The following is a 23,671-nucleotide window of genomic DNA, read 5'->3' on the forward strand; positions in this document are numbered from 1 at the left end:
ACAGTTCTACTCTGCAACACGTGGGGTCACCATGAGTCGAAATTGCCTCGATGGCAATTGGTTGCAGACTCTGAGCGGCGCAAATGATTAAGTGCTCCGCTACTAAGCAAGAGGTTGGCAGTTCAAAACCACCCAGAGGCACCTTGGAAGAAAGGCTTGGTGATCTACTTCTGAAAGGTCACAGCCTTGAAAACCTTATGGATCAGTTCTACTCTGAAACACGTGGGGTCACCATGAGTTGGAATCAACTAACTAGTTACAAGTAGTTAGAAAATACAATGGAACAAAAGACCCAAATTAACAATAACATGGCAGGGAGGGAGGGAGAGGAGGAAGGAAGGAAGGGAGAAAGAACTCAAATACTGAATGTAACCTGAAATACGCGGAACAGAACAGTAAAGCTGTGTGGAAAGATGGAGAATAAAATGGAGACCCACTATATTGTTTGGCTGGAAGTTAGGATGTTAGATTAATTTACAGGTTGGAAGGAAATCCAATCGAAGTCTCGACAGAATTGTTTTATGGAACTGGAAGTAGAATGATTCTAAAGTTCATCTGGAATCATCAGCAGGTAAATCTAGCAAGGAGCGGAACCCACTGGATATTGAAATATTAGAAATCTATGGTTTTTTTTTTTTTTTTTTTATGGTAATGAAAGGAGTGGGGCGCTGGTCAAAGATTAGACCAATCAGCTGAAATAATAGAAGTCTGAGTCCACCCAGAGGCACCTTGGAAGAAAGGCCTGGCGATCTGCTTCCAAAAAGCCATTGAGAACACTCTGAAGCATAGTTCTACTCTGATACACGTGGGGTCACCATGAGTCGGCGCTGACTTGGTGGCAACTGGTTAATGTAAACAGAATCCTCTCGACAGACTCCTGGTTGTCCTTATAAAGGTGCTGCTAGAGCTGGTGCCAGGTGGAGTGTGATTATGCAGGTGATATGGCACCTGGCTGGGCCTGCGCCCCATCCCTGCACACCTTTCCCACGTGTTTCAGCTTGTCCCAGGCTTTGGGGACTTAGGATTCACCAGGCAGCCTGTTGAGGCAGTGAAGTTCATTGAGACGGTCCCCTGGGCATGGTCTTCCTGTTTGCTCTCAATTACCCCACTAGAAGCAGGTGGCCAGGTCACCCTAGGGGATTCCTTGCCCTAGTTTTCTGTTCTTCTTGTTTGCTTTTTCCCTGAAAGTAGAGGCTGCACAAAGTTGGGGATGCTTTCACTCTTTTGATAAAGGCCGAGAGCTGTGATGGAGTCCCTGGGTGGCACAAATGGCTGAGCAATGGAAAGGTTGGAGGTTTGAACCCACCCAGAGGCACTACATAAGAAAGGCCTGATGATCTACTTTTGAACGATCACAGCCGTTGAAAACCCTATGGAGCACAGTTCTACTCTGACACTCATTGGGGGACTTGTGCTGAGGTTTGTCTTTGATGTAGAAGGGTGTGAGGCGGATCTTGAAATAAAATCACCACTTGTACTTTTGTCCCAGGCCCTCAATAAGTTCTGGGAGGAAGAAAAGAGGAAAGAGAAGCTAGAAGAGGAGAAAGAGAAGATTGAAGGGAAGGAGGAAAGAAAGAAAGAAGGGAAAAGATGCTCTGGAGAAGTCCTGTGTCCTCATTCTTTCCAGGTCCTCCATGCAGTGCTCCAGTGCCTTCCTGGCCACCAAGAAGTGTCCAGCTCATTTGGGTTTTTCTGAGCACCTACCACCCTGCCACCCTACCACCCAGCAGCTCCTCGGGAGAAAGGTCTGGCAATCTTCTCCCATAAAGATTATAATCTAGAAAACCCTATGGGGGCAGTTCTGCTCTGTCACATGGGGTCGCTATGAGTCGAAATCAAAGGCACATGACAACAGCTATGTGCCAGGCACCTACTGTGTGCAGTGGGTTTCCCATTTTGTTTAATCCTCACGCAGGTCCCGAAGAGTGGCTATTATTCTTTCCATCTTCCTACCAGGGAAACTGAGGCTCAGAGGAGTGAAGCTGGCCAGGGTCTCACAGTGGCCTGAAGAGCAGCACTGGAACCCATGAAGGTGTCTGTCTGTCTCATACACACCCACTCTTACCGACTCAGGGTTCTTGATGAAGACCTTGGTGCTGCCCATCTGGTACTGGTCGGGGTCCATGTTGACGGCCCGGAGCAGGTGCTGGACCCCCTGGCGCTCATCCCCACGCCACCGCGGCCACGTCTCGGGAGTCAGAATGGAGTACCTGGAGGCAGAGGGCCGATGTTGGGTGGGGGGTTGATGGTGGGCACAATGGGGGGCAGTGGAGGATGGGTGGAGGGGTGCCTCACTCACCTCTGCAGGAACTTGGAGAACTGGCGGCGGTAGGCGAAGCCAGCCCTGCGCACCCGGATGTTCTCCTTCAGGCCCAGGTACTCCACCTGGTGCTTGACCCTGGGGGAGGGCAGCCTGAGTCCCCTGATGGGGCCTCACCATCCTGGGGTGGGTGCTGGGAAGGACAGACCCTGGCCTGGGGGGGTCTGCATTTGTGTGGGGCTGAGTTCTGAGGTCTGGGGGGCTGGGGAGGGTCAGTGCCTGCACCAGGAGTCAGCCTGGGAGTCAGGTGCTGGGGGAGGGGCCTGGGCTCAGGGGGAGGAGTCTGTCCTGTCAGTCAGTTTTGGGCCCTGGGGAGTTGGGGGTCTGTGCTAGTCCCTGGCCATCCTTCAGTCAGTCTGGGGTCATCCCTGGGGCTGGGGGTCTTGGTCAGTCCTAGGCATCACCCCAGGGCCCTGAGGGGTTCTGTGTGGTTTTAGGGACCAGCCGAAGACAGTTCTGCAATGGGTCCTGGGGTCCTGGGTGGGTCCATGCTAGTCCTGGGGTGGGAGTCACCTGCTCTCCTCCCAGTCACGGGGTCTCTTGGTCTCGTTGGGTTTGATGCACCGGATGTAGTGGGGCGTACACCTTTTCAGCGTGGATACCAGGTCGTTGGCTTGTTTCTGGGGTGGGAGGAAGGTGCAGTAGGGGGTCATGCAGTAGGGACCCTCAGGCCACCCTTCTCCCCAACCTGAACGCAGACCCAAGAGACAGAGACACACTGTGGGTGGAGGCTTTCACTGGGTGACCCCCAGAGCTCAGGTGGCTTTGGCCTGTGCACACCTCTGTTAGCCCACACCATGCAGGATCAATATTCTCCGTCTACCTGACCCTTGGAGTCCCTGGGTGGTGCAAACGGTTAATGCGCTCGGCTGCTAACCAAATGGTCGGATGTTCTGGTGCACCCAGAGGCACCTTGGAAGAAAGCCCTAATCTACTTCCGAAACCTCAGTCACTGAAAACCCTACGGGGTCGTCATGACTTGGGGTCGACTCTGCGGCAGCCGGTTTTTACTGATCTGGCCCTCGCACCCGAGACTGAAGGTTGTCACGTCTGCCACACTCACCACTTAGCAAGGGCCCGTCACATGGCAACCAGCTGCCTTGGAGTTGACCCCAATTCATGGGGACTCCATGTGTGTCAGAGTAGAACTCTGCTCCATAAGGTTTTCAATCGCTGATTTTTCAAAAGTAGATCGCCAGGTCTTTCTTCCAAGGTGCCTGGGTGGACTTGAACTGCCAACCTACTGGTTAGCAGCCGAGCACGTTAACAGTTGGCACCACCCAGGGACTTCAGGCATGTGGTAAGTGCCCACCCAGTAAACACTTGTTGACTGAGTAACTGAGCCCTGGGAGAACATTTCGCCCAGGAGTAGCCCATTTGTGGATGAGTTCTGGCTGCTGGAGCTACATTGGAAGTAGGGGGTCCTGTGTGTGTGTGTGTGTGTGTGTGTGTGTGTGCGCGCGTGCATGTGTGTGCGTGTGTGCGCCTGAGAGGCCAGAGTAGAAGCCAGAGGCTGTGCATTGTGCATCTCAGGCCCTTGGGGGACCTGAAAGTAAAATTGATCTAGGCGAATGGGCTGGGGGTAATGGCAGGAGAGGCTCAGGCAGTGATCCTGGTTCTGCTGTGTGACCTGGGCCAGTGACTACCCCTCTCTGAGCTTTGTCTCCTCATCTGCCAAATGGGACTAAAATGGTACCCACATGTCTATTCATCCATTGGTGGACATTTAGGTTGTTTCCACCTTTTGGCTATTGTGAATAGTGCTGCAATGAGCATTGATGTCCAAGTCTCGGTTTGAGTCCCTCATTTCCAGTCTTTTGGGTATATACCTAGGATCGGGATTGCTGGGTCATATGGTCGTTCTATGTTTGACTTTTTGAGGAACTGCCAAACTGTTTTCCACAGCAGCTGTACCATTTTACAATCCTATCAGCAAGGGATGAGAGTTCCAGTTTCTCCGCAACCTTGCCAAAGGCAACCATGTGTATAAAGTATCCTACTGGGTTGCCAGCACTGGGTGCTCGGTACCTGGTTATGGAAACATTATTATAGACAACAGGTGCTGGCGAGGTTGTGGAGTTCATTAGTGGTTACCAGGGGTGGGAGGAGCCCTGGTGGCACAGTGGTTAAGAGCTCAGCTGCTGACCAAAAAAGGTCAGCAGTTCAAATCCACCAGCTGCTCCTTGGAAACCCTATGGCGCAGTTGTACTCTGTCCTATAGGGTTGCTATGAGTCAGAATTAACTCACAGCACCTAACAACAACAACGGGGTGGGGGGGGCGGTGCAGAGGGAGTTACTGTTTGAGGGGCATTGAGTGTATGTTAATGGTGGTGGAACAATCTGGAAAAGGATAGCAATAATGGTGGCTCAACATGAAACACGGAATCAATGTCATTGAACCGTAAATGTGGACATGGTGCTGGCAAATGTTTTGGTGTGCATATTTTCAACATGATTAAAAATATATCTATACATATTACGATGACAATGGCTCGCTTCTGGATTTAGGGAGTTGGGGGGTCATCAAAGAAGCTGATCGAAGCCCCCCAAACCTGGAACTGGAGGAAGAACCTTCTGGACAGAGGGTACTGGAGAGAGGAGGCAGGAGCCCCACGATGGGGGGAGACAGACATTGGAGACTGGCCAGGCTGGGACCCGGCCCTCGCCGTGTCCCATGTGCCCTCGCTGCCCCAGGCCCACCTTGATCTTGGAGCCAGCCGTGCTGGGGCGGCCTTTCTTGTCTCCATCCAGCTTCTCAGGAAAGAGCATCCGAAGGAAGGCCCTGGTGGGGAGGGGGAAGAAAGGTATTTGGAGGTGCAGCTGGGCCCTGGGGCACCCTCCTTCAGAGGTGGGGCTGCCTCAGTGTCTAGTACCCAGAGGGCACCCTGAAAAATATGGTTTGCCCTGAATACGGGGGTGCCATGGGCAGGGGTTTGGTTTCATTCTTTCTGGGCCTTGATTTGTGTGCATTTTTCACCTCTTCCTCTGGGAGTATACATGCCTTGAGTAGCAAGTACGATAGAGTGGAGATAAATTAAGTAATAAAATGCATCAATCGGTACAGCATGTTGGGCAACAGCAGCAGTCCACCTCTGTGGTAGGCCAAAAAATGGCCCCCCAAAAGATGTTGTTAGCTGCCATTGAGTCAGCCCCAACTCCTGATGGCCCCATGCACAACAGAACAAAACATTGCCCAGTCCTTCGCCACCCCCATGATCGGTTGCAAATCAGACTGTTGTGATCCATACGGTTTTCACTGTCTGATTTTTGGAATTAGATCTCCAGGCCTTTCTTCCTAGTCTATCTTAGTCTGGAAGCTCTGCCGAAACCTGTTCAGCATCACAGCAACACAAAAGCCTCCACTGCCAGGCGGGTGGTGGCTGCACATGAGGGACATTGGCTGGGAATCGAGCCCGGGTCTCCTACATGGGAGGCGAGAATCCTACTACTGAAGCACCACTGCCTCACTGTCTCCAAAAGACATTTAGATCAAATCCCTGGAACCTTGGAAAAGGGGTCTTTGCAGATGTAATTAAATTAAGAATCTTGATCCTGGATATTCTGGGTTGGCCATAAATCCAATGACAAGTGTTCTTATACAAGAAAGGCAGAGGGAGAGTTGAGACAGACAGAAGAGAAGACACAGAAGAGAAGGAGGCAGTGTGACCATGCAGGCAGGGATTGGAGTGATGTAGCCACAAGCCAAGGAATGCCTGGAGCCACCAGGAAACTAATAATACCCTTCTAAAAAAAAAAAAAAAAAATTTTTTTTTTTTTTTTTAGGAGGGATATCACTGCTGATAGCAGATGGATCCTGGCTGAAAGCAGAGAATACCGGAAATATGTTTACCTGTGTTTTATTGACTGTGCAAAGACATTTGACTGTGTGGGTCATAACAGATTAGGATAACATTGTGAAGAATGGGAATTTCAGAACACTTCATTGTGCTCATGAGGACATAGTCCAAGGGGCAGTCATTTGGACAGAACAAGAGGATACTTCGTGGTTTAAAACCAGGAAAGGAAAGGTGTGTGTCAGGGTTGTATCCTTTCACCAAATTTATTCAATCTGTATGCTGAGCAAATAACCTGAGGAGTGGGACTACATGAAGAAGAACGGGGCATCAAGACTGGTGGAAGACTCATTAACAACCTGCAATATGCAGATGACACAGCCTTGCTTGCTGATAGCGGAGAGGACTTGAAGCACTTACTGATGAAGATCAAAGACCGTAGTTTTCAGTGTGGATTACACCTCAACATAAAACAAAAATCCTCACAACTGGATCAATAAGCAACATCACGATAAATGGAGAAAAGACTGAAGTTGTCGAGATTTCATTTTACTTGGATCCACATCAACGCCCATGGAAGCGGCAGTCAAAAAATCAAACAATGCATTGCATTGGACAAATCTGTTGCAGAAGACCTCTTTAAAGTGTTGAAAAGTAAAGATGTCACTTTAAGGACTAAGGTGCCCCTGACCCAAGCCATGGTATTTTCAATTGCCTCATATACAGGTGAAAGCCGGGCAATGAATAAGGAAGACAGAAGAAGAATTGATGCTTTTGAATTATGGTTTGGTGAAGAATATTGAATATACCATGGATTGCCAGAAGAACGAATAAATCTGTCTTGGAAGAAGTTCAGCCGGAATGCTGCTTAGAAGCAAGGATAATGAAACCTCGTCTTACATACTTTGGACATGTTGCCAGGAGGGACTAGTCCCTGGAGAAGGACATCATACTTGGTAAAGTAGAGGGTCAGTGAAAAAGAGAAAGACCCTCAGTGAGGTTGACTGACACAGTGGCTGCAACGATGGGCTCAAACATAGCAACGATTGTGAGGACGGCACAGGATCCGGCAGTGTTTCGTTTTGTTGTACATAGGGTCGCTGTGAGTAGGAGGCAACTGAATGGCACCTGACAACAATAGGGGGCATCCTACAGGCGTATACAGGTATATCGTGCACACATGTGTGAAGAAATATGTACAAGGATGCTCCCTGTGGCACTGTTGATGATAGCCAAAGAGGGAAACAACCTGAGGGGATCTGTTATGGATTGACTTGTGTCCCCTCAAAATGTGGGTTAGAAACCTAACTCCTATACCTGTGGATGTAATTCCATTTGGGAATAGGGGTTTCTTTGTCATTAATGAGCCCATATCAGTATAGGATGTGTCTTAAACCAACCACTTTTGAGTTATAAAAAGCAGATTAGGCACAAAACCAAAAAAAAAAAAAAAACCATTGCTATCTAGTCGATTCCGATTTATAGCAACCCTATAGGACAGAGTAGAACTGCCCCTAGGGTTTCCAAGGAATGCCTGGTGGATTCGAACTGCTGGCCTTTTGGTTAGCAGCCAAACTTTTTTTTTTTCCTCATACAAAAATTTATACAGACATTGTTATGTGACCCTAGTTGCTCTCTCTATAATATGACAGCACACTCCTCCTTTCTACCCCAGATTTCCCATGTCCATTCAACCAGCTCCTGTCCCTTTTTGCCCAGCAGCCGAACTCTTAATCACTACACCACCAGGGTTTCTGGATTAGGCACAAGGAAACAAGTGGGGAAGACAGACGCCACATAAGGATCACCAAGGAACCAAGGAACACGGAGGCTACAGAAGCTGAAAGAGGCAAGGATCTTCCCCCAGAGCCAACAGAGAGCCTTCCCCTAGAGCCTGCTGCCCTGAATTCAGATCGTGGATCCCTGGTGGAACAGTGGTTAAGAGCTTGGCTGCTAGCCAAAAGGTTGGCAGTTCGAATCCACCAGCTGCTCCTTGGAAACCCTATGGGGCAGTTCTATTCTGTCCTAGAGGGTCACTATGAGTCAGAATCGACTCTGGGCAACGGGTTAACCCTAAACTGTGAGAAAACAAGTTTTTGTTCCTTAAAGCCACCCACTTGTGGTATTTCTGTTTCAGGAGCACCAGGAAACAAAGACAGGACTGATTAAATAAATTTTTGCTACATTCACGGCTCCCTCCTCACTTCCTCAATGAGGCCTTTCCTGATCACTCTGCTTAAAACAGAGTGCCCTCCCCACTCTCCAGCCCTTTATCTTAATTTTTCTTCCTAGCTCGTATCAGTAAGGTCCCTGAGGGGTACAAATGGTTTGTGCTCGACTACTAACCTAAAAAGGAGCCCTGGTGGTGCGATAGTTAAAGGCTCGGCTGCTAACCAAAGGGTGCGCAGTTTGAGCCCAGCCAGTGGGTCTGCAGGAGAAAGACCTGGTGATCTGCTCCTGTGAGGATTATAGCCGAGGGATTGTATGGGGCAGTTCTCGTCCGTAACATGTGGGGTTGCCATGTATAGGAAGTGACTTAATGGCTCACAACGACTAAGCTAAAAGTCGGTTTGAACCTGCCCAGCAGTACTGCAGAAGAAAGTCTGGGTTATCTGCTTCAGTAAAGATTACAGGTAGCTAAGAAAACCCTACAGAGCACAGTTCTACTCTGTAACACATGGGTTCGCCATCAGTGGAAATCAACTTGAAGGCAATGGGTTTGGGTTTTTGACTTTTCTTGCCTCACTCTCTGACTTCAGCAGGCATCAGAATCACCGGGAGAGCTTGTTAAAACACAAATAGCTGGGCCCCACACCCAGACCGTCTGATTCACAGGTCTAGGCAAGGGTCCTGTCATCTCTACCAAGTTCCCAAGTGATGCTGGTGCTGTTGGTCCAGGGACCCCACTTTGAGAACCACTGTTCTAGCTCTGTGCTTTCCAACATGGCGGCCACTGGCTCCGCGTGTGGCTGTGGAGCCCTTGAAGCGTGGCTGCCTCAAATCGAGGTGTGCTACAGGTGTTAAAATACACACCCGATTCCAGACTAAGTGTGAAAAAAAAGATGTAAAATATTTCATCCAAATTTTTTAATATCGATTCCACATTGAAATGATAATATTTGCAGTAGTAGCAGACGAATGGGCAGTGAGCTGTGTAGTGTGTGAAAGAAGACGTCTTAAAATTAATTTCACTGTTAAAACCAGCTGCCATGGAGTCAATTCTGACTCATAGTAACCCCATGTATGTCAAAGTAGAACTGTGCTCCATGGGGTTTTCAGTGGCTGATTTTCGGTCAAACCACCAAACTTTAGATTGGTAAGACCAAACAACCAACCCCCCATCGAGTGGATAGCAACTTATTGTGACCCTGTAGGACAGAAAGGCTGTAATCTTTGCGGAAGTAGACTGCCATGTCTTTGTTCCACAGAGCAGCTTTGAACCGAAGACCTTTCAGTTAGCAGCCAAGGGCTTAACCACTGTACCACCAGGTCTCCTTTTTAGATTAGTAGGGTCGCTGTGTGTTGGAATTGACCCGATGGCAATGGGTTAGTCAAGCACAAACCGTTTGCACCACTGAGGGACCTTCAATAACAACAACAACAACAAAAAACCAACCAAACCTATTGCTGTGGAGTCAATTCCAACTCATAGCGGGGACAGAGTAGAACCGCCCCCATAGGGTTTCCAAGGAGAGGCTGATGGATTCCAACTGCAGACCTTTTGGTCAGCAGCCATAGCTTTTAACCACTTCGCCACCAGGGCTCCTGACCTTCAATAAAACCAGTCAATAAAACACAGCCCAGGCCACACAGCCCGGGGCATGATGGGAGCTCTGGGGAAGATGGGGTGCCCCTACTTCTTCCCCATTCCCATGAAGTGGGGCGGAAGGGGGGGCTCTGCCAGGAAGCCTCACGCCTGGGACCACTCACTGCTCACTGGTCTGCATCAGCTCTATAAGGTCGGAGAAGAGAACATCCCGGTTCCTCTCGCAGAAGCCGCTGACGTTGTAGGAGACCTGGGGGGATGGGGCATTGGGGGAAGTGAGGGGCTGAGGTCCTGTGGGGCCTGCTCTGGGTTGAGATGATCAGGGGGTATCTATACCTCTGGTTGGGGGGTCTGTGGAGGCTTATGGTTCATAATTGGGGGAAGAGGGCTGCAGCCTGGGGTCCCTGGAGGGCTGAAACCCAAGTTGAAGTTGGAGGGTGGGGGGCTAGAGCCTGGGTTACAGGTGAGGAGTTACAGCCCAGATTGAGGGGCAGGGGCTGGTGCCTGGATCAGAGGCTCAGTGGGAGTTACACCCCAGACTTGGCGGGGGGGTGTGTGGTTGTGAGGGCTGCAGCCTGGGCAAAGGGTCCTTGGGGGTCTACTGCCCAACTTGGATTCAGAAGGTTAGTTTGGGTGTCTGTGTCCTGGTTAGCTGGGAGTTGGGGGTAGTGTCGGGGGGGTTGGTTACAGGATTGGACAGGGGTCCATGGGAGCTTCAGTTTGGGCTGTGGGCTGGATCTGCTATCCAAGTGGGGGCTCTCTGTGGACCTGGCTAGGGCTTTTGCAGCCTGGCTGAGGGAACATGGGTGCTCCAGGGCACTTTAGGGGCTGGGGGCCTGCCGCAGTGGCAGGAGGCCCTGGGGGTGCATGATGCCCACGTTGAGATCAACAGAGAGTCTACAGTCCTGTCATGGACCTGTGTCTGTGTCCAGAGTCTGAGGCTGGTGGATTTCTTTAGCCTTGGGTAGGGCCTGGGGGGGCGGGGCCTAGCCCATTTTAGAGGTGTCCTCCTGGGCCTGGGCTTTCTGGGGATTTGGTGTCCAAGCTGGGGTCAGAGGTGGGAGCTGGTCCTGGGTCAGGGGGTGAGTGGGGTTACAGCTCAAACGGGGGCTCAGGTTTTGCAGCATAGGCACCGCCCTGGTGGTCTGTTGCCCACGTTGGGGTCCATGTGGGGTTTCTGAGCAGCTAGGGAAGGCTGTCTTGTTAGTACGGGGAGCTGTGGCCTTGATCAGGGGCCAACGGGGTTCAGAAGTCCTGGCTGAGGGAACGTGGGCGTTCCCTGGGAGTTTGGGGGTTGGAGAATTCCTGGGGCTCTGCCGGCTGAGGGTCAGTGGTGATGGGTCTGGGGTTCTGCTAGGTTTGGGGATGGCGATGGCCGGGGCCCCGGGGTCGGTGGCGTTCCGCAGCCCTGGTTGGGAGTTAGGGCGGGCCCCGTACAGTTTGGGGGTAGGGCGGCGGCAGCCTGGGCCAGGGTCCCCGGAGGGCTGTGAGGAGGCGCCAAAGGGGGCCACCCGGAGGTGCGGGGCGCGGGCACCTTGCCAGCGTAGTGGTGGATGACAAACCCGGCGCTCCAGCTGTTGAAGTGCTCGTGGGTGCCCACCGCCGCCTGCAGCTTCTGCAGCAGCGTCTGGTCTGCGCCGCCGCCCGTGGCGTGCATGGTGGCGCACACGTCGTCCAGTACGCTCATGATGCCCGGCGGGCTCTACAGGGGCGGGGCGGGAGAGGGGAGTGACCAGGGCGAGGGGCGGGGACGAAAGAGGGGACCCGGCGGGGATGGGGCGGGGTGGGGAAAGGAGGAGGGGAGGAGAGAGGTGGGGCGGGGAAACGGAGGAGGGGCGGGCCCGGGGAAAGAGGGGGGGCCGGGGAGAGGGGGGCGTGGACGAGGGAGGGGGACGGGCCGGGGAGGGAGAAATGGGGCGGGGATAGGGGCAGGGCGGGGCGTGGGGGATGACGGAGGGGTGGGGAGAGGGATGGGAGGAAGTAGGGGTGTGGTAGAGTGAGAGGGAACGGGGTCAGCCAGGCCCTGCCCTGTCCCCGACCCAGCTTTCTGGCAGGGAGAGCTCCCGGGGTGTGGCTGGAGGAGGGGCGAGGGCCCAAGCTGGGTGGACTTAGGTCCTCCTGTTCTGGGGCTTCCGAATATAAGGGCAAAAAGTGGTGGTGGGGGCCAGGGGGTGTGGGGGGGTGCTGTGGGAGCACGCTGGAGCGTAGGACTGAGTGGGGGCACTCCATAAGGGGTCCAAGCCTCTTTCCTCTCTCAGTCTGGGAGGCCTGCCAGTGCTAACCCCTCTGGCCTTGATTGCTGCAGGAGGAATGTTTGCTGAATGACTGAGTGAGTGGTGAGCGGGTTGGCAGAGTGAATGGCTGAGAGTCGGTGGAGGGATATTTCCATGGTGGCTGTATGCCCAAGAGGGAAGCGTGAGGTAGAGAAGGGCCCGCGGGAGCTGTTATCCCCTTCTGTCTGGCCTAGGGCACACGGCCCAGCCTGCCCTGCCCAGGTTTCCTAGGCCCAGCTCCAGGACCCTGTGAGATCCCCAGAATTGGCCTGGCCCTCATCACCTTGTTTTCGATGAGGTCGCAGACGACCTTGTTGTTGAAGTACTGGATGGGGGTCCAGCGGATGCCCTCTTGTACATACTCCTCCTGGGGGGCAGGAGAGGGGGTAGAGGTGAGGGTGGGTGTCCCAGCAAAGGTGTGTTTCTAGAATGCAAGCTCTACAAAGGTGGCTGCGCTACCTATCCTCCCCTCATCTGTCTCTGGCAGCAAAGCTGATTTGCCCTTTTCTGGCTCAGGCCAGAAGTATCAGGGAAGCACAAGCCCCCACCTCTAGAAGCCCTCACCCAGTGGCAGGCAAGAGTGGGTGGATCAATACCCCAGCTCCCTGGCTTCTCTGCTGGGACAACTTTGAGACATGCTCTATGCAGTCTCCCAGGGGTCCCCACAGAATCGAGCCTCAGTTGCCCACAATGTAACCTGCTCATCAACGCAGCCTGTTTGGGCTCCTTCTTGTCTCTGACTTAATTCCTTTCTCCCCTCCTGGTGCTTCCTGAGGTCACCACTCACTTAAGCCACTTGGCCCTGAATCCTTGCCTCAGGCTCTGCTCCTGGGGGAGCCCAAAATTAAAACAGCAGGAAATTTAGTCCACCTCGTTTACAGCTGTGTTTTCAGCACCCAAAACAGTGCCTGGCACAGAGCACTCAATAAATTAAAAAGCCAAGCCCATTGCTGTCAAGTTGATTCCGACTCATGGAGACCCCATGTGTTACAGAGTAGAACTGCTCCATAGGGTTTTCAAGGCTGTGACCTTTCGGAAGCAGATTGCCAGGCCTTTCTTCCAAGGAGTTACTGGGTGGGTTTGAACCGCCAACCTTTAGCTAAGTAGTTGAGTGCAAACCATTTGCACCACCCAGGAACCCTTAAAAAAAAAAACAAAAAACTAGTTGTTGTCGACTTGATTCTGATTCATGGCGACCCAGTGTGTTTTAGAGTATAATTGAACTCCATAGGGTTTTCATGAATGTGACCTTTCAGAAGTAGATTGCCAGGTCTTTCTTCCCAGCGACCCCTGGCTGATTTTGAACTGCTTTTTTTTTTTTTTTTTTTTTCGGTTAGTAGCCAAGTGCTTAGCCATTTGTGCCACTCAAGAACTCTCACCTAGGGATTCTGTTCACTAAATAATATTGTTAGGTGCCATTGAGTCAATTCTGACTCATAGCAACTCTGTGCCAAAGTAGAACTGCCCCATAGAGTATCCCAGACTGTAATCTTTATAGGAGCAGATCACCAGGTCTTTTCTCCCAGGGAGCCACTGGTGGGTTGGAACCTCCGACCTTCTGTTAGCAGCCTAGCGCTTAACCGTTGCACTACCAGGGCTCCTTTACTAAGTAATACTTAGCATATAATTGTTGACTGAATGAACAAAGGGGGCATTTCCCAGGGCTTGTCAGCGCTTTAGAGGCAGAAAGCCTCTTTTGAAGACAGTCTTATGATGAAGCCTGGACAGGTAAGACAGAGAGGGGTGGGAATCGCTGACTGGGTACCCTCAAGCTGTGTAGCCACCCTCGTGGCCCCGCCCTACCCAGGTGGCCACGCCCACCTGCTCAGCCTTCAGGGTGAGCTCGATGAAAATCTGCTGCAGCTTCTCGTTGACGAAGTTGATGCAGAACTGCTCGAAGCCATTTTTCTGCGAGGTAAGGGGAGGGTGGTTCCCTCAGTGAACTGACGACAGAGGCCGGTGGCTACTGGGCCTCCTCCGGGTGTGAGGGGAGGGCAGGGAGGATGGAAAATGGGCGGGGGCAGGGGCCATACCTGAAAGATCTCGAAGCCGTAGATGTCAAGCACGCCAATGCTGTACTCCTCCTGCGGCTTCTGCATGGCGCGGTTGATGGCCTGTGACACGGGTGGGGACAGTGGGCGCCCGGTCAGGCCCACGCCTAGCCTGCCTTTCTCCCTGTAGGCTCTCAGCCCACCTCAAGAGCTATGTTCCCTCACACCAGTTTCTCTCCTGCCTTCCCCAGCTCTGTGCACGTTGTTGTTGTGTGCCATGAGTCGATTCTGACTCATTGTAGAGCTGCCCCATAGGGCTTTCAATGGCTATAATCTTACAGAAGTAGATTGCCAGGCCTTTTTTCCGTGGTGCTGCTGGGTGGATTTGAGCCATCCACCTTTCAGGTAGTAGCCAATCCAACCCATTCGTGCCACCCAGGGACCTATATATATATGTACATACATGTTATGTACATACATGGATGTTGTTGTTAGGTCCTGTCCGGTCAATTTCGGCTCATAGCCACCCCATGTGACAGAGTGGAACTTCCCCATATGATTTACTTGGTCGTAATCTTTACAGGAGCAGATTGCCAGGTCTTTCTCCTGTGGAGCTGCCGAGTGCGTTTGAACTCTCTGCCTTTCGGTTAGCAGTCAAGTGGTTAACTTGCGCCATGAGGGCATTTTGCTCTGTGCATACACCCCCCGTTATGGGTTGCATTGTGTCCCCTAAAAGATATGTTGGAGTTCTAACCCTATACCTGTGACTGTGACCTTGTGTGGAAATAGGGTCTTTGAAGATGTTATCAGTTACATTAATGTGACCTAATTCAATATGAGTGGTGTCCTTATAAAAGAAAAGAGACACAGAGACAGGGAGACACAGAGGGAAGATGAATATGTGAAGACAGAGGCAGAGATGGAGTGATGCTGCACCTGCAAGCCCAGGACTGCCTGGGGCCACCAGAAACTGAAAGACACAAGGAATGAGTCTCCCCTAGAGCCTTTGGAGAGACCTTAGCCCTGCTGATACCCTGAATTCAGACTTCCAGCTCCAGAAGTGTGAGACGACACATTTCCATTGTTGTAAGCCACCTAGTTTGTGGTAGTTTGTTACGGTAGCTGTGGGAAACTCATACACCCCCTACCCCATCAGTCATCCACACCAGAAACCCCAGTGTCAGAATATCTGGAAGCTGGTTCTGCCACTTGCTGGCTGTGTGACCTCAAGCAAGCCACTTCACCTCTATGTCTCCCATTTCTCATCTTTAAAATGGGCTAATACTAGCAACTACCTCAGGGATTTTTGGAGGGTTAAATAAATTGAGGCTCACAAAACATTTAGAACAATGCCTGGCACACACCAACTGCTATGTAAATGTTTGCTACAGTTACTATTGTTTAGGGCCTAGATGTCTCCTGTTCCCATCCACCCCCATCCAGTCCATCACCTTGGCCCCTTGATGACCCTCCTCGGTGCTCTCAAATGCATCTACTCTTGTCCATCCCCGCAGCCCCAGGATGCTCCAGCTTCCCCTCCCCTTCCTAGGCTCCACGTCCCAGCCTGAGGGAGCCTCTAACACTTCCATCTGATCACCTCCCACACCTGCGCAAAGCCCCCATGCCTAGGAATTATTGAAAATATGACAGTCAAGCCTGCTCCCCCACGTGGCTGTGTTTCAGTCCCAGCCCATAGCCTGGCACACACTAGGCACACTCCATAAATGTTAGTGTCATGGATATAATAACTTTTTAGGGAACATGGATATAATTACGTTCCCTAAAAAGTTATGTTGAAGTCCTAATGTCTGTACCTGTGAAAGTGACCCAGTTTGGGAATAGGCGTTTTCTTTTGTTACGTTTTAATGAAGTCATACGGGAGTACGGTGGGTCCTAAACCTAATCCCTTCTGAGGGGTGTCTTAGAAAAGAAGAGACGCAGGCACAGCAGAGGAAGAGACCATGTGAAATGCAAGCCAAGGAACGCCGAGAGACCCCAAGGAGCCAAGGAACGCCTGAGGCTACCAACAAGGAAGGACCCTTCCCTAGAGCCGATGCCCGGATGTGGACTTCTAGCTTCCAGGGCTGTGAGACAATAAATTCTGTCCTTTAAAGCCACACTCACTCTGGTACCCCGCCCCGCCCATAACCCCACACAGACCTCTAAGCCCTGCCCCTGCCCCGCCCACGCCCCGCCCACGCCCCTGCCCCACCCACTCGCCTCCACTAGAAAGTCGAAGAGGCGCGCATACAGCCCCTTGGCCAAGGCGTCGCGGGTGTAGGCGGCCTGCTCCACGTTGAGGGTCACGTCGATGGACTCGCTGCGCCCCCCCCAGCGGCTGTCCATCTTGCGGCTGGTCAGCTTCTCCTGCAGGCGCCCGCTGTCGATGCCCAGTAGGTAGGCAGGAAAGGCCAGGACTGCCCGCAGGGCGTGCAGCCAGTTAGTCGCCAGTGCTTTTTGCAGAGTCCACCCTCTCCCCTCCCCCCCATCTTGTCCAGTGACTCTGACATTGCCCTTGTGGGTCCTTGTCCTCCTGATGTCAGGCTAGGAGGGACCAGTTCTCACACATACACATATACTTACACACTTACACGTTCACACGCATATACACATACACACAAATACACAGACTCATGCACACGCACACACTCACACACACTTGTACGCATCCACACAATGCACACAGAGACACACAAACATCCTCACAAATGAGCCCTCCATCCTGACACATGCAGCCACCAGCGTTTCCATGCACAAGCCCCGGCAGACCCTCCCCAGAACCCCCACTTCTCATAGGCTGCCCCCAATGCTCACACATGTCCCCTAGTTCTCACACGGTCTCCCCAGTCCTCACCCACTCCCCCCCAGTAACCACCCCTGCACCTCCTTCCTTCCAGCTGCCCTCCCAGCTCCCGCACTCACGGTCCACACTCTCCACGCGGGCGTAGTTCCCATCTTCGCAGAAGCTAATGTTCCCCAGGTGCAGGATCCCAGCGACAAGCTGCAGGACCAGCTGCTGGATGCTGGGCGGGATCCCAATGACCTGCATGGCGCTCTGTGGGCACAATGGCGCAGAGCCTGAGCCTTGAGTCCCGACCTCCCTTGGCCCCGGGTCTGGCCTCTGGGCCCCAGTGCAGACACCTGGGCCCCTGTCCAGCCTCTTTCACCCAAGTGCTGTGTGACCTTGGGCCAGCCCCTGCCCCTTTCTGGGTCTTGGTTTCCTGATTTGTAACACAAGGGGACTCCTTGGGCTGGGGGCTGGAGTGGTGGCCGGTTCTTACCAATGTCTCACTGAAGTCGCTCCTGTCATCGGTGCCGTCCACCTTGTAGGTGTCCGATTGGTTGAGGTAGTAATAGTAGTCGGGGGTCATGAGCCCCAGGTTCTGCCGCTGCTCCTGGGAGGCGCCTTCCAGCAGCTGGAGGGTTGTGATGGTCACAGACCTCCCAGACACTAACCCTCCCGTTGCTTCCCCCCCGGGCTCCAGATGGGGGTCCTTCTACCCTGGCCCCATGGCCCCCTTCCCTGTACCTGGTAGTAGATGTGGAAGTTCCTCTCATTTTCATTCTGTGAGACCACGCGAGACTTCTCCAGCAAGAAGTTGGAGATCTTGCCCCCATCGGGCTCTCCTCCGCGACTGAACTGAATCTCAAAGTACTTGCCCTGAGCCCAGAAGAGCCATGTCAGCCCCTGAGGGTCCCAGGGGGTGCAGGTGGGGAAGGAGTGGGAGTGTAGACTCAGTCTGATGAGGCTGGCCTCTCCTCACCTCTCCCCTATGTGACCTCAATTCATTTCTAAATCCCTGTCTGCCACCGATTCACCAGAAGGCAATGGTGATTTGGTGGTAGAATTCTTGCCTTCCATGTGGGAGACATGAGTTCAGTTCCTGGCCGATGCACCTCATGGACAGCCACCACCCATCTGTCAGTGGAGGCCTTGGTGTTGCTGTGATGCTGAAGAGGTTTCAGCAGAGCTGCTAGACTAAGACAGACTAGGAAGAAAGCCTGGTGATCAAAAGTGGGGCCTGAAATGTATGACTAGGAACAGATGTGGCATGGGAGTGTTTAAGAGGAGTGTTTAAGGGTGTTATACAGACGTGTCATGGCCTCCACATTTCTGCCAATAGGGGACCCCTTTTCAGGTGGAACATAGGCAGGAAGTGAGTCCCCAGCAGGAGCAGGTGTTTCCTGCTGGATTTCCAATGGGGCTCTTGTCCTGGGAATGTAGGGGCATTTGTGTGTGTGTTACGGAAGGGAGTGAAGGTCAGCGTGGAGGGAAAGGATGCTCCAGGAGACTCACAAAGCGACTGGAGTTGTTGTTACGCACAGTCTTGGCATTGCCGAAGGCCTCGAGCAGCGGGTTGGACTGCAGGATGATATCCTTGACATGCTGGGGGTAGGGACAGGTGAGGGTGGGCAGAGGTCAGGCTGGGGTAGGTGGCCGGGAGGTGAACTGCCCTGGAGAGGGGAGACCCAGCCTGTCCTTCTGTCCTTTCTGACTCACCTGGACTTTCTCGCCCCCGCCAGACACCTTGGAGATGTAACCCATGATGTATTTGGCTGCCACCGTCTTCCCAGCTCCACTCTCTCCGCTGAGGGTGGGTGGGGGAAACGAGTGATCAGAGAGTGGGAGGAGGGAGGGACAGGGCCACATTCCTGTCCTGTTATTCATTCATTCATGATCCCAGGTACTGGAGATACAATCATGAACAAGACAGATAAAAATCCCTGCCCTCGAGCTGGGTGAATGGAGAAGGGAAGTAAGACATGGAAAGGAGTGTGGTGTCACATTATAGGAAGAGCAACTAGGGTCTCATAATAATGTGTGTATAAATTTTGGTATGAGAAACTAACCTGAACTGTAAACTTTCCGTTAAAGCACACACACACACACACACACACACACACATATGTTTAGAAAAAAAGAAAAAAATCCCTGCCTTTAGGGAGCTGACATTTAGGAGGACAGATGGAGAAAAAAAATCAGTTGCCGTCAAGTCGATTCCCAGTCATGGTGACCCCATGTGTGTCAGAGTAGAACTGGGCTCCACAGGGTTTTCAGTGGCTGATTTCTCAGAAGTAGATCATTAGGCCCTTTTTCCGAGCTGCCTCAGGGCAGACTTGAACTGCCAACCTTTTGGTTAGCAGCCAAATGCTTAACCGTTTGCACCAACCAGGGACCCCACCGGAGAGAAAGAATAAGTGAGATATATCATGGGTCAGATGGTGTAGTGAAATGAGTTCCTGTATGTGGCTCTTTGCCTTGGTTCTTTGGAAAAACAGCTTGAAAGACGTTCCCTCTAAGCCCTGAGGAGTTACCTTTGCCCTAGTTTTGTACCCCAGAGTGTTTGTTACTTTTGCCAGGTTGGTTGGCATTTCCTTGGTCAGTTCCTGGCCCTGATGGGAATGCCATGCCTTGAAATTGACAAGGAGTTTGTCTATCTAAGCACCTGGCCCCACAGAGGTTTGGCAGGCAGAAAGAAGTAGAAAGAAGCAGAGAGAGAGAGAGGAGGCAAGGAACCTCCTCAAAGAGTTGTAATACTGGTCAAAGGCTGTAACACCGAAGACAGCGAGAGGCCTAGAAGGGACCCAGTGGCAGAGCCAGTGGCAACAGACCCAGAAGGGGCCTAGCAGTGGATCTGGCGGCGACAGACAACAGGACCAAGAGGAGCCTGTCCTCAGGGGGCTGAGAGGGCTGTCCTATACTAAAGAAGGGAGACTCTGCCTACATGCTTCCTGATCCTGATTCCTGAGTTGTAGCATGTTGACCCTGATCCTGAGTTGTACTCTGTTTCTTCCTTAATAAACCACTTAACTGTAAGTATGTGTGGTCATTACAACAGATTATCGAACCCAGAAGAGAGTGCCGTAGGAGGGACGGCTGGTGTCAGAATTGGTAAAAAGGGTGGAGAGTGGAGGTATGGCTGACCTCCACCTCATGTGAATCAGCTTTGTGCTGATGGTGATTCTCATTAGCCTCCATGAAGTTAGACAGGTCCTGATGCTATTACTGCTACTACCAGTAGCAGCAGGACAAGGAAGGACAAACAGGGACAGGGCAGAGAGGGACTGCAAGGCTTTGTTCAAATCAGGAATTAGAGAAGGAAACAAGATGGGAAAGAGGGAGCCTGGGAAGGTTCTGGAGAAGAATGGGCTGAAAGCTTCCTGAGGATGGAGAAAACTGAGGTAGGGGATGTGGAGTTCCGAGCAGACTTTCCTGGGAAGGTGATGATGTTTGAGCAGGACCTGGGCAGAAGGGTCCCCAGTACCTGATGATGACACACTGGTTCTCACAGTCGATTAGCATGTTCCGATACATGTTGTCCGTGAGGGCGTAGATGTGTGGTGGATTCTCGTACTGGGCCTAGTGGGGGAGGTCAGGGCTCAGCCCAGGGCTGGGGGTGGGGGCTCTGGTACTGTACCCCCCACCCGGCCTGGGCCTCACCGCTCCCTGGTAGAGGTCGATCTCACGGTCAGTGAAGTAGGGCATTTGCTTGAAGGGATTCACGGAGATGAGTACAGAGCCAATGTAGGTCTGGGGGCAGTTAAGGGCCAGGTGGTGTCTGGGCATAATTTGTCCCCTGGGATCCTGGCCCCCTCATCCTGCTCCTCCTGAGCCTCCCAGAGCCCCATTGCTCACAGAAAGAAATGAACATACTCAGATGTGTCCTGGGTCTCTCAGGAAGAAAGATGTCCCTCATCCATTCACACGTCATCCCTCCATCCACCCACAGGTCATACCTCCATCCATCCACACGTCATCCCTCCATCCACCCACATGTCACCCCTCCACCATCTACATATCATCCCTCCATCCATCCACACGTCATCCCTCCATCCACCCACATGTCATCCGTCCATCCATCCACAAGTCATCCCTCCATTCGTCCACATGTCATCCCTCCATCCGTCCACATGCCATCCTCCATCCATCCACACGTCTTCCCTCCATCCATTTATGTGTCATCCCTCCATCCATCCACATCATCCCTCAATCCATCCACACATCATCCCCCATCCATCTACATGTCATCCCTTTCTCCATCCACACATCATCCCTCTATCCATTCACAGGTTGTGCCTCCATTCCCTGGTCAGTCATCCTTCCACCCCTCTGCCCTTCAACTGCCCATCCCTCCCCCGCGCCTGCCCACAGCCAAGGGTGCAAAGATGTAGTCGTCCATGAAGCGCTTGCGCAGGTTGCCCACAATGGCGTCCTCAGTGATCTGGGGCAGCAGCACCATGTCATCCACGCCGCTTTGCTTCACATTGTGGCTCTGCCAGTGGAACCGCTCCTTGCTGCCCTGCGGGTGGGGGCCGATGGGTAGGGGTGAGCCCCTGCAGGGGACAGGGCAGGCTGGGGCCTCAGGAGCCTTCATCCAACTTGCCTCCACCACCTGCTTCTGATTCTACCCCCCGCCCACTCAACCATATCACCACCTACCGCTGCCACCTTCCCCATCTCAGGGATACCAGGCGTTAAGGGTTGGATTGAGTTCCCCCAAAAGACACGTGCAACCGTTAACCTTCAGTCCCTGTGAAAGTGGCCTTATTTGGAACTTTTTTTTTTAATTGTACTTTAGGTGAAAATTTACAGCTCAAGTTAGTTTCTCATACAAAAATTTATACACACATTGTTATGTGACCCTAGTTGCTCTCCCTATAATGTGACAGCACACTCCTGCTTTCCACCCTGAATTTCCCGTGTCCGTGGACTTTTCTGTTGTGGTAGAGTAGATTCAGACTCATGGCGACCCCATGTGTGTCAGAGTAGAACCGTGCTCCGTAGGGTTTTCAATGCTGGTGCAGTAGTTAAGCACTCAAGTGTTAACTGAAAGGCTGGCGGTTTGAACCCACCAGCTGCTCTTTAGGAGACAGACGTGACAGTTGACTTCCGTAAAGATTTACGGCCTTGGAAACCCTATCGGGCAGTTCTACTTTGTCCTACAGGGCTGCTATGAGTCAGAATTGACTTCATGGCAACGGGCTTGGTTTTTTTGTTTGGGTGACCTTTCTTGCAAGGTGCCTCTGGGTGGATTCTAACTGCTAACCTTTGGGTTAGCACCCGAGTGGGGTGCTTAACTGTGTCACCCAGGGACTTCTATTTGGAAAGAGGGTCTTTGAAGATGTAATGAGTTAAGTTCACATGAGGTTGTACTGGAGTAGAAAAGACCAAAACCAAATCAGTTGCCATCAAGTCAAATATGACTCATGGTGACCTCACATGTGTCAGAACTGTGCTCCAGAGAGTTTTCAATGGCTGATTTTTCAGAAGTCAGTTGCCAGGCCTTTCTTCCGAGGCACCTCTGGCTGGGTTCAAACCACCAACCTTTTGTTTAGTAGTCGAATGCTTAACTGTTTGCACCCACCAAGGACTCCTACTGATGTAGGGCAAACCCTATATCCTATATGATTGGTGTCCTTATAACAAGAGAAGGAGAGACAGGGACACAGAGGGCAGACGACCACGTGAAGATGGAGGCAGAGATTGGAATGATGTGGCCACAAGCCAAGAAATGTCTGAGATCACCAGAAGCTGGAAGAGGCAAGGAGGGATCCTCCCCTAGAGCCTTCAGAGGGAGCATGGCCCTGCTGACATTTGATTTTGGACTTCTAGCCTCCAGAACTGTAGACAATAAATTCTCCCTATGTTAAGCCACCCAGACGTGGTATTTTGTTATGGCAGGCACAGGAAACTAACCAGTTAAAAACCAGTTGCCACTGAGTCAGTTCTGACTCATGGCAACCTCATGTGTGTCAGAGTAGAATTGTTTTCCACTAGTGATTGCCAGGCCTTTCTTCTGAGGCACCTCTGAACTCGAACCACCAACTGTTCGCTTAGCAGCTGAGCACATTCACTGTTTGCACTCCCAGGGACTCCCCACCAAGGCACCAGGAGAGGTGGGTGAGGTGGAGTCCTGGCTCCCTGCCCTCACGGAGGAGGCCAGAGAAGGAGACCCTCACTCTGAGCCATCCCTGCGTCTCCTCTTTTGTCTTCCTGTTGCCTCACCCCTCCACTCAGTAACCCTGCCATGGAAGAGACAGTGAGGCCAGGCCAGGCCAGGGTGAGCTGGGTGGATTTTGGATAGGCTAAGGGAAGGGAGAGGAGCATTGGTAGCGCAGTGGCTAAGTGCTCAGCTGCAAACCAAAAGTTTGGCAGTTCAAACTCATCAGCTGCTCCAAAGGAGAAAGATGTGGCAATCTGTTTCCATAAGGATTACAGCCTTGGCAACCCTGTGGAGCAGTTCTACTATGTCACTTGGGGTCGCTATGAGTCGGAACCTACTCAACGGCATGAGTTTGTTTTTTTCTTAAGGGAGGGAAGGCGGGGGCAGAGAGGGCTCTATAGAGGAGCCATCCCTCCCTGGTTCTCACTTCCGTCCAGACTACATGCCTCTCACTTCCCCAACTTCCCTCCCCCTGATCTGTCCATGGCATTCGATGCACTGCCCACCTCTTCCTCCTCCAGGCAGCCTCCTTCCTCCAGGTCCCCTCCTCCTGTCTCATGGCCATGCAACCTACCCCATCT

The 23,671-nt window shown here is 52.3% G+C and overlaps 1 protein-coding gene across 2 annotated transcripts in view; it reads right to left on the bottom strand.

Moving 5' to 3' along the window:
• Positions 1-23,671, bottom strand: part of MYO1F (myosin IF) — a 52,442-nt gene that overhangs the window by 13,856 nt on the left and 14,915 nt on the right. For both annotated transcript variants that reach the window (XM_064280518.1, XM_064280517.1), the window contains 18 exons: positions 21,309-21,446; positions 20,588-20,677; positions 20,412-20,506; positions 18,647-18,734; positions 18,443-18,532; positions 17,675-17,806; positions 17,427-17,561; positions 17,068-17,200; positions 16,366-16,562; positions 14,188-14,268; positions 13,976-14,062; positions 12,438-12,521; positions 11,416-11,583; positions 10,046-10,131; positions 5,022-5,103; positions 2,834-2,940; positions 2,300-2,398; positions 2,066-2,210 (listed from right to left, as the gene is read on the bottom strand). In XM_064280518.1, the coding sequence (XP_064136588.1) occupies positions 2,066-2,210; positions 2,300-2,398; positions 2,834-2,940; positions 5,022-5,103; positions 10,046-10,131; positions 11,416-11,583; positions 12,438-12,521; positions 13,976-14,062; positions 14,188-14,268; positions 16,366-16,562; positions 17,068-17,200; positions 17,427-17,561; positions 17,675-17,806; positions 18,443-18,532; positions 18,647-18,734; positions 20,412-20,506; positions 20,588-20,677; positions 21,309-21,446 (2,037 nt within the window). The remainder of the gene's footprint in view (positions 1-2,065; positions 2,211-2,299; positions 2,399-2,833; positions 2,941-5,021; positions 5,104-10,045; positions 10,132-11,415; positions 11,584-12,437; positions 12,522-13,975; positions 14,063-14,187; positions 14,269-16,365; positions 16,563-17,067; positions 17,201-17,426; positions 17,562-17,674; positions 17,807-18,442; positions 18,533-18,646; positions 18,735-20,411; positions 20,507-20,587; positions 20,678-21,308; positions 21,447-23,671) is intronic.

Source organism: Loxodonta africana, chromosome 3, assembly GCF_030014295.1.
Source record: "Loxodonta africana isolate mLoxAfr1 chromosome 3, mLoxAfr1.hap2, whole genome shotgun sequence".
Classification (NCBI taxonomy): Eukaryota; Metazoa; Chordata; class Mammalia; order Proboscidea; family Elephantidae; genus Loxodonta; species Loxodonta africana.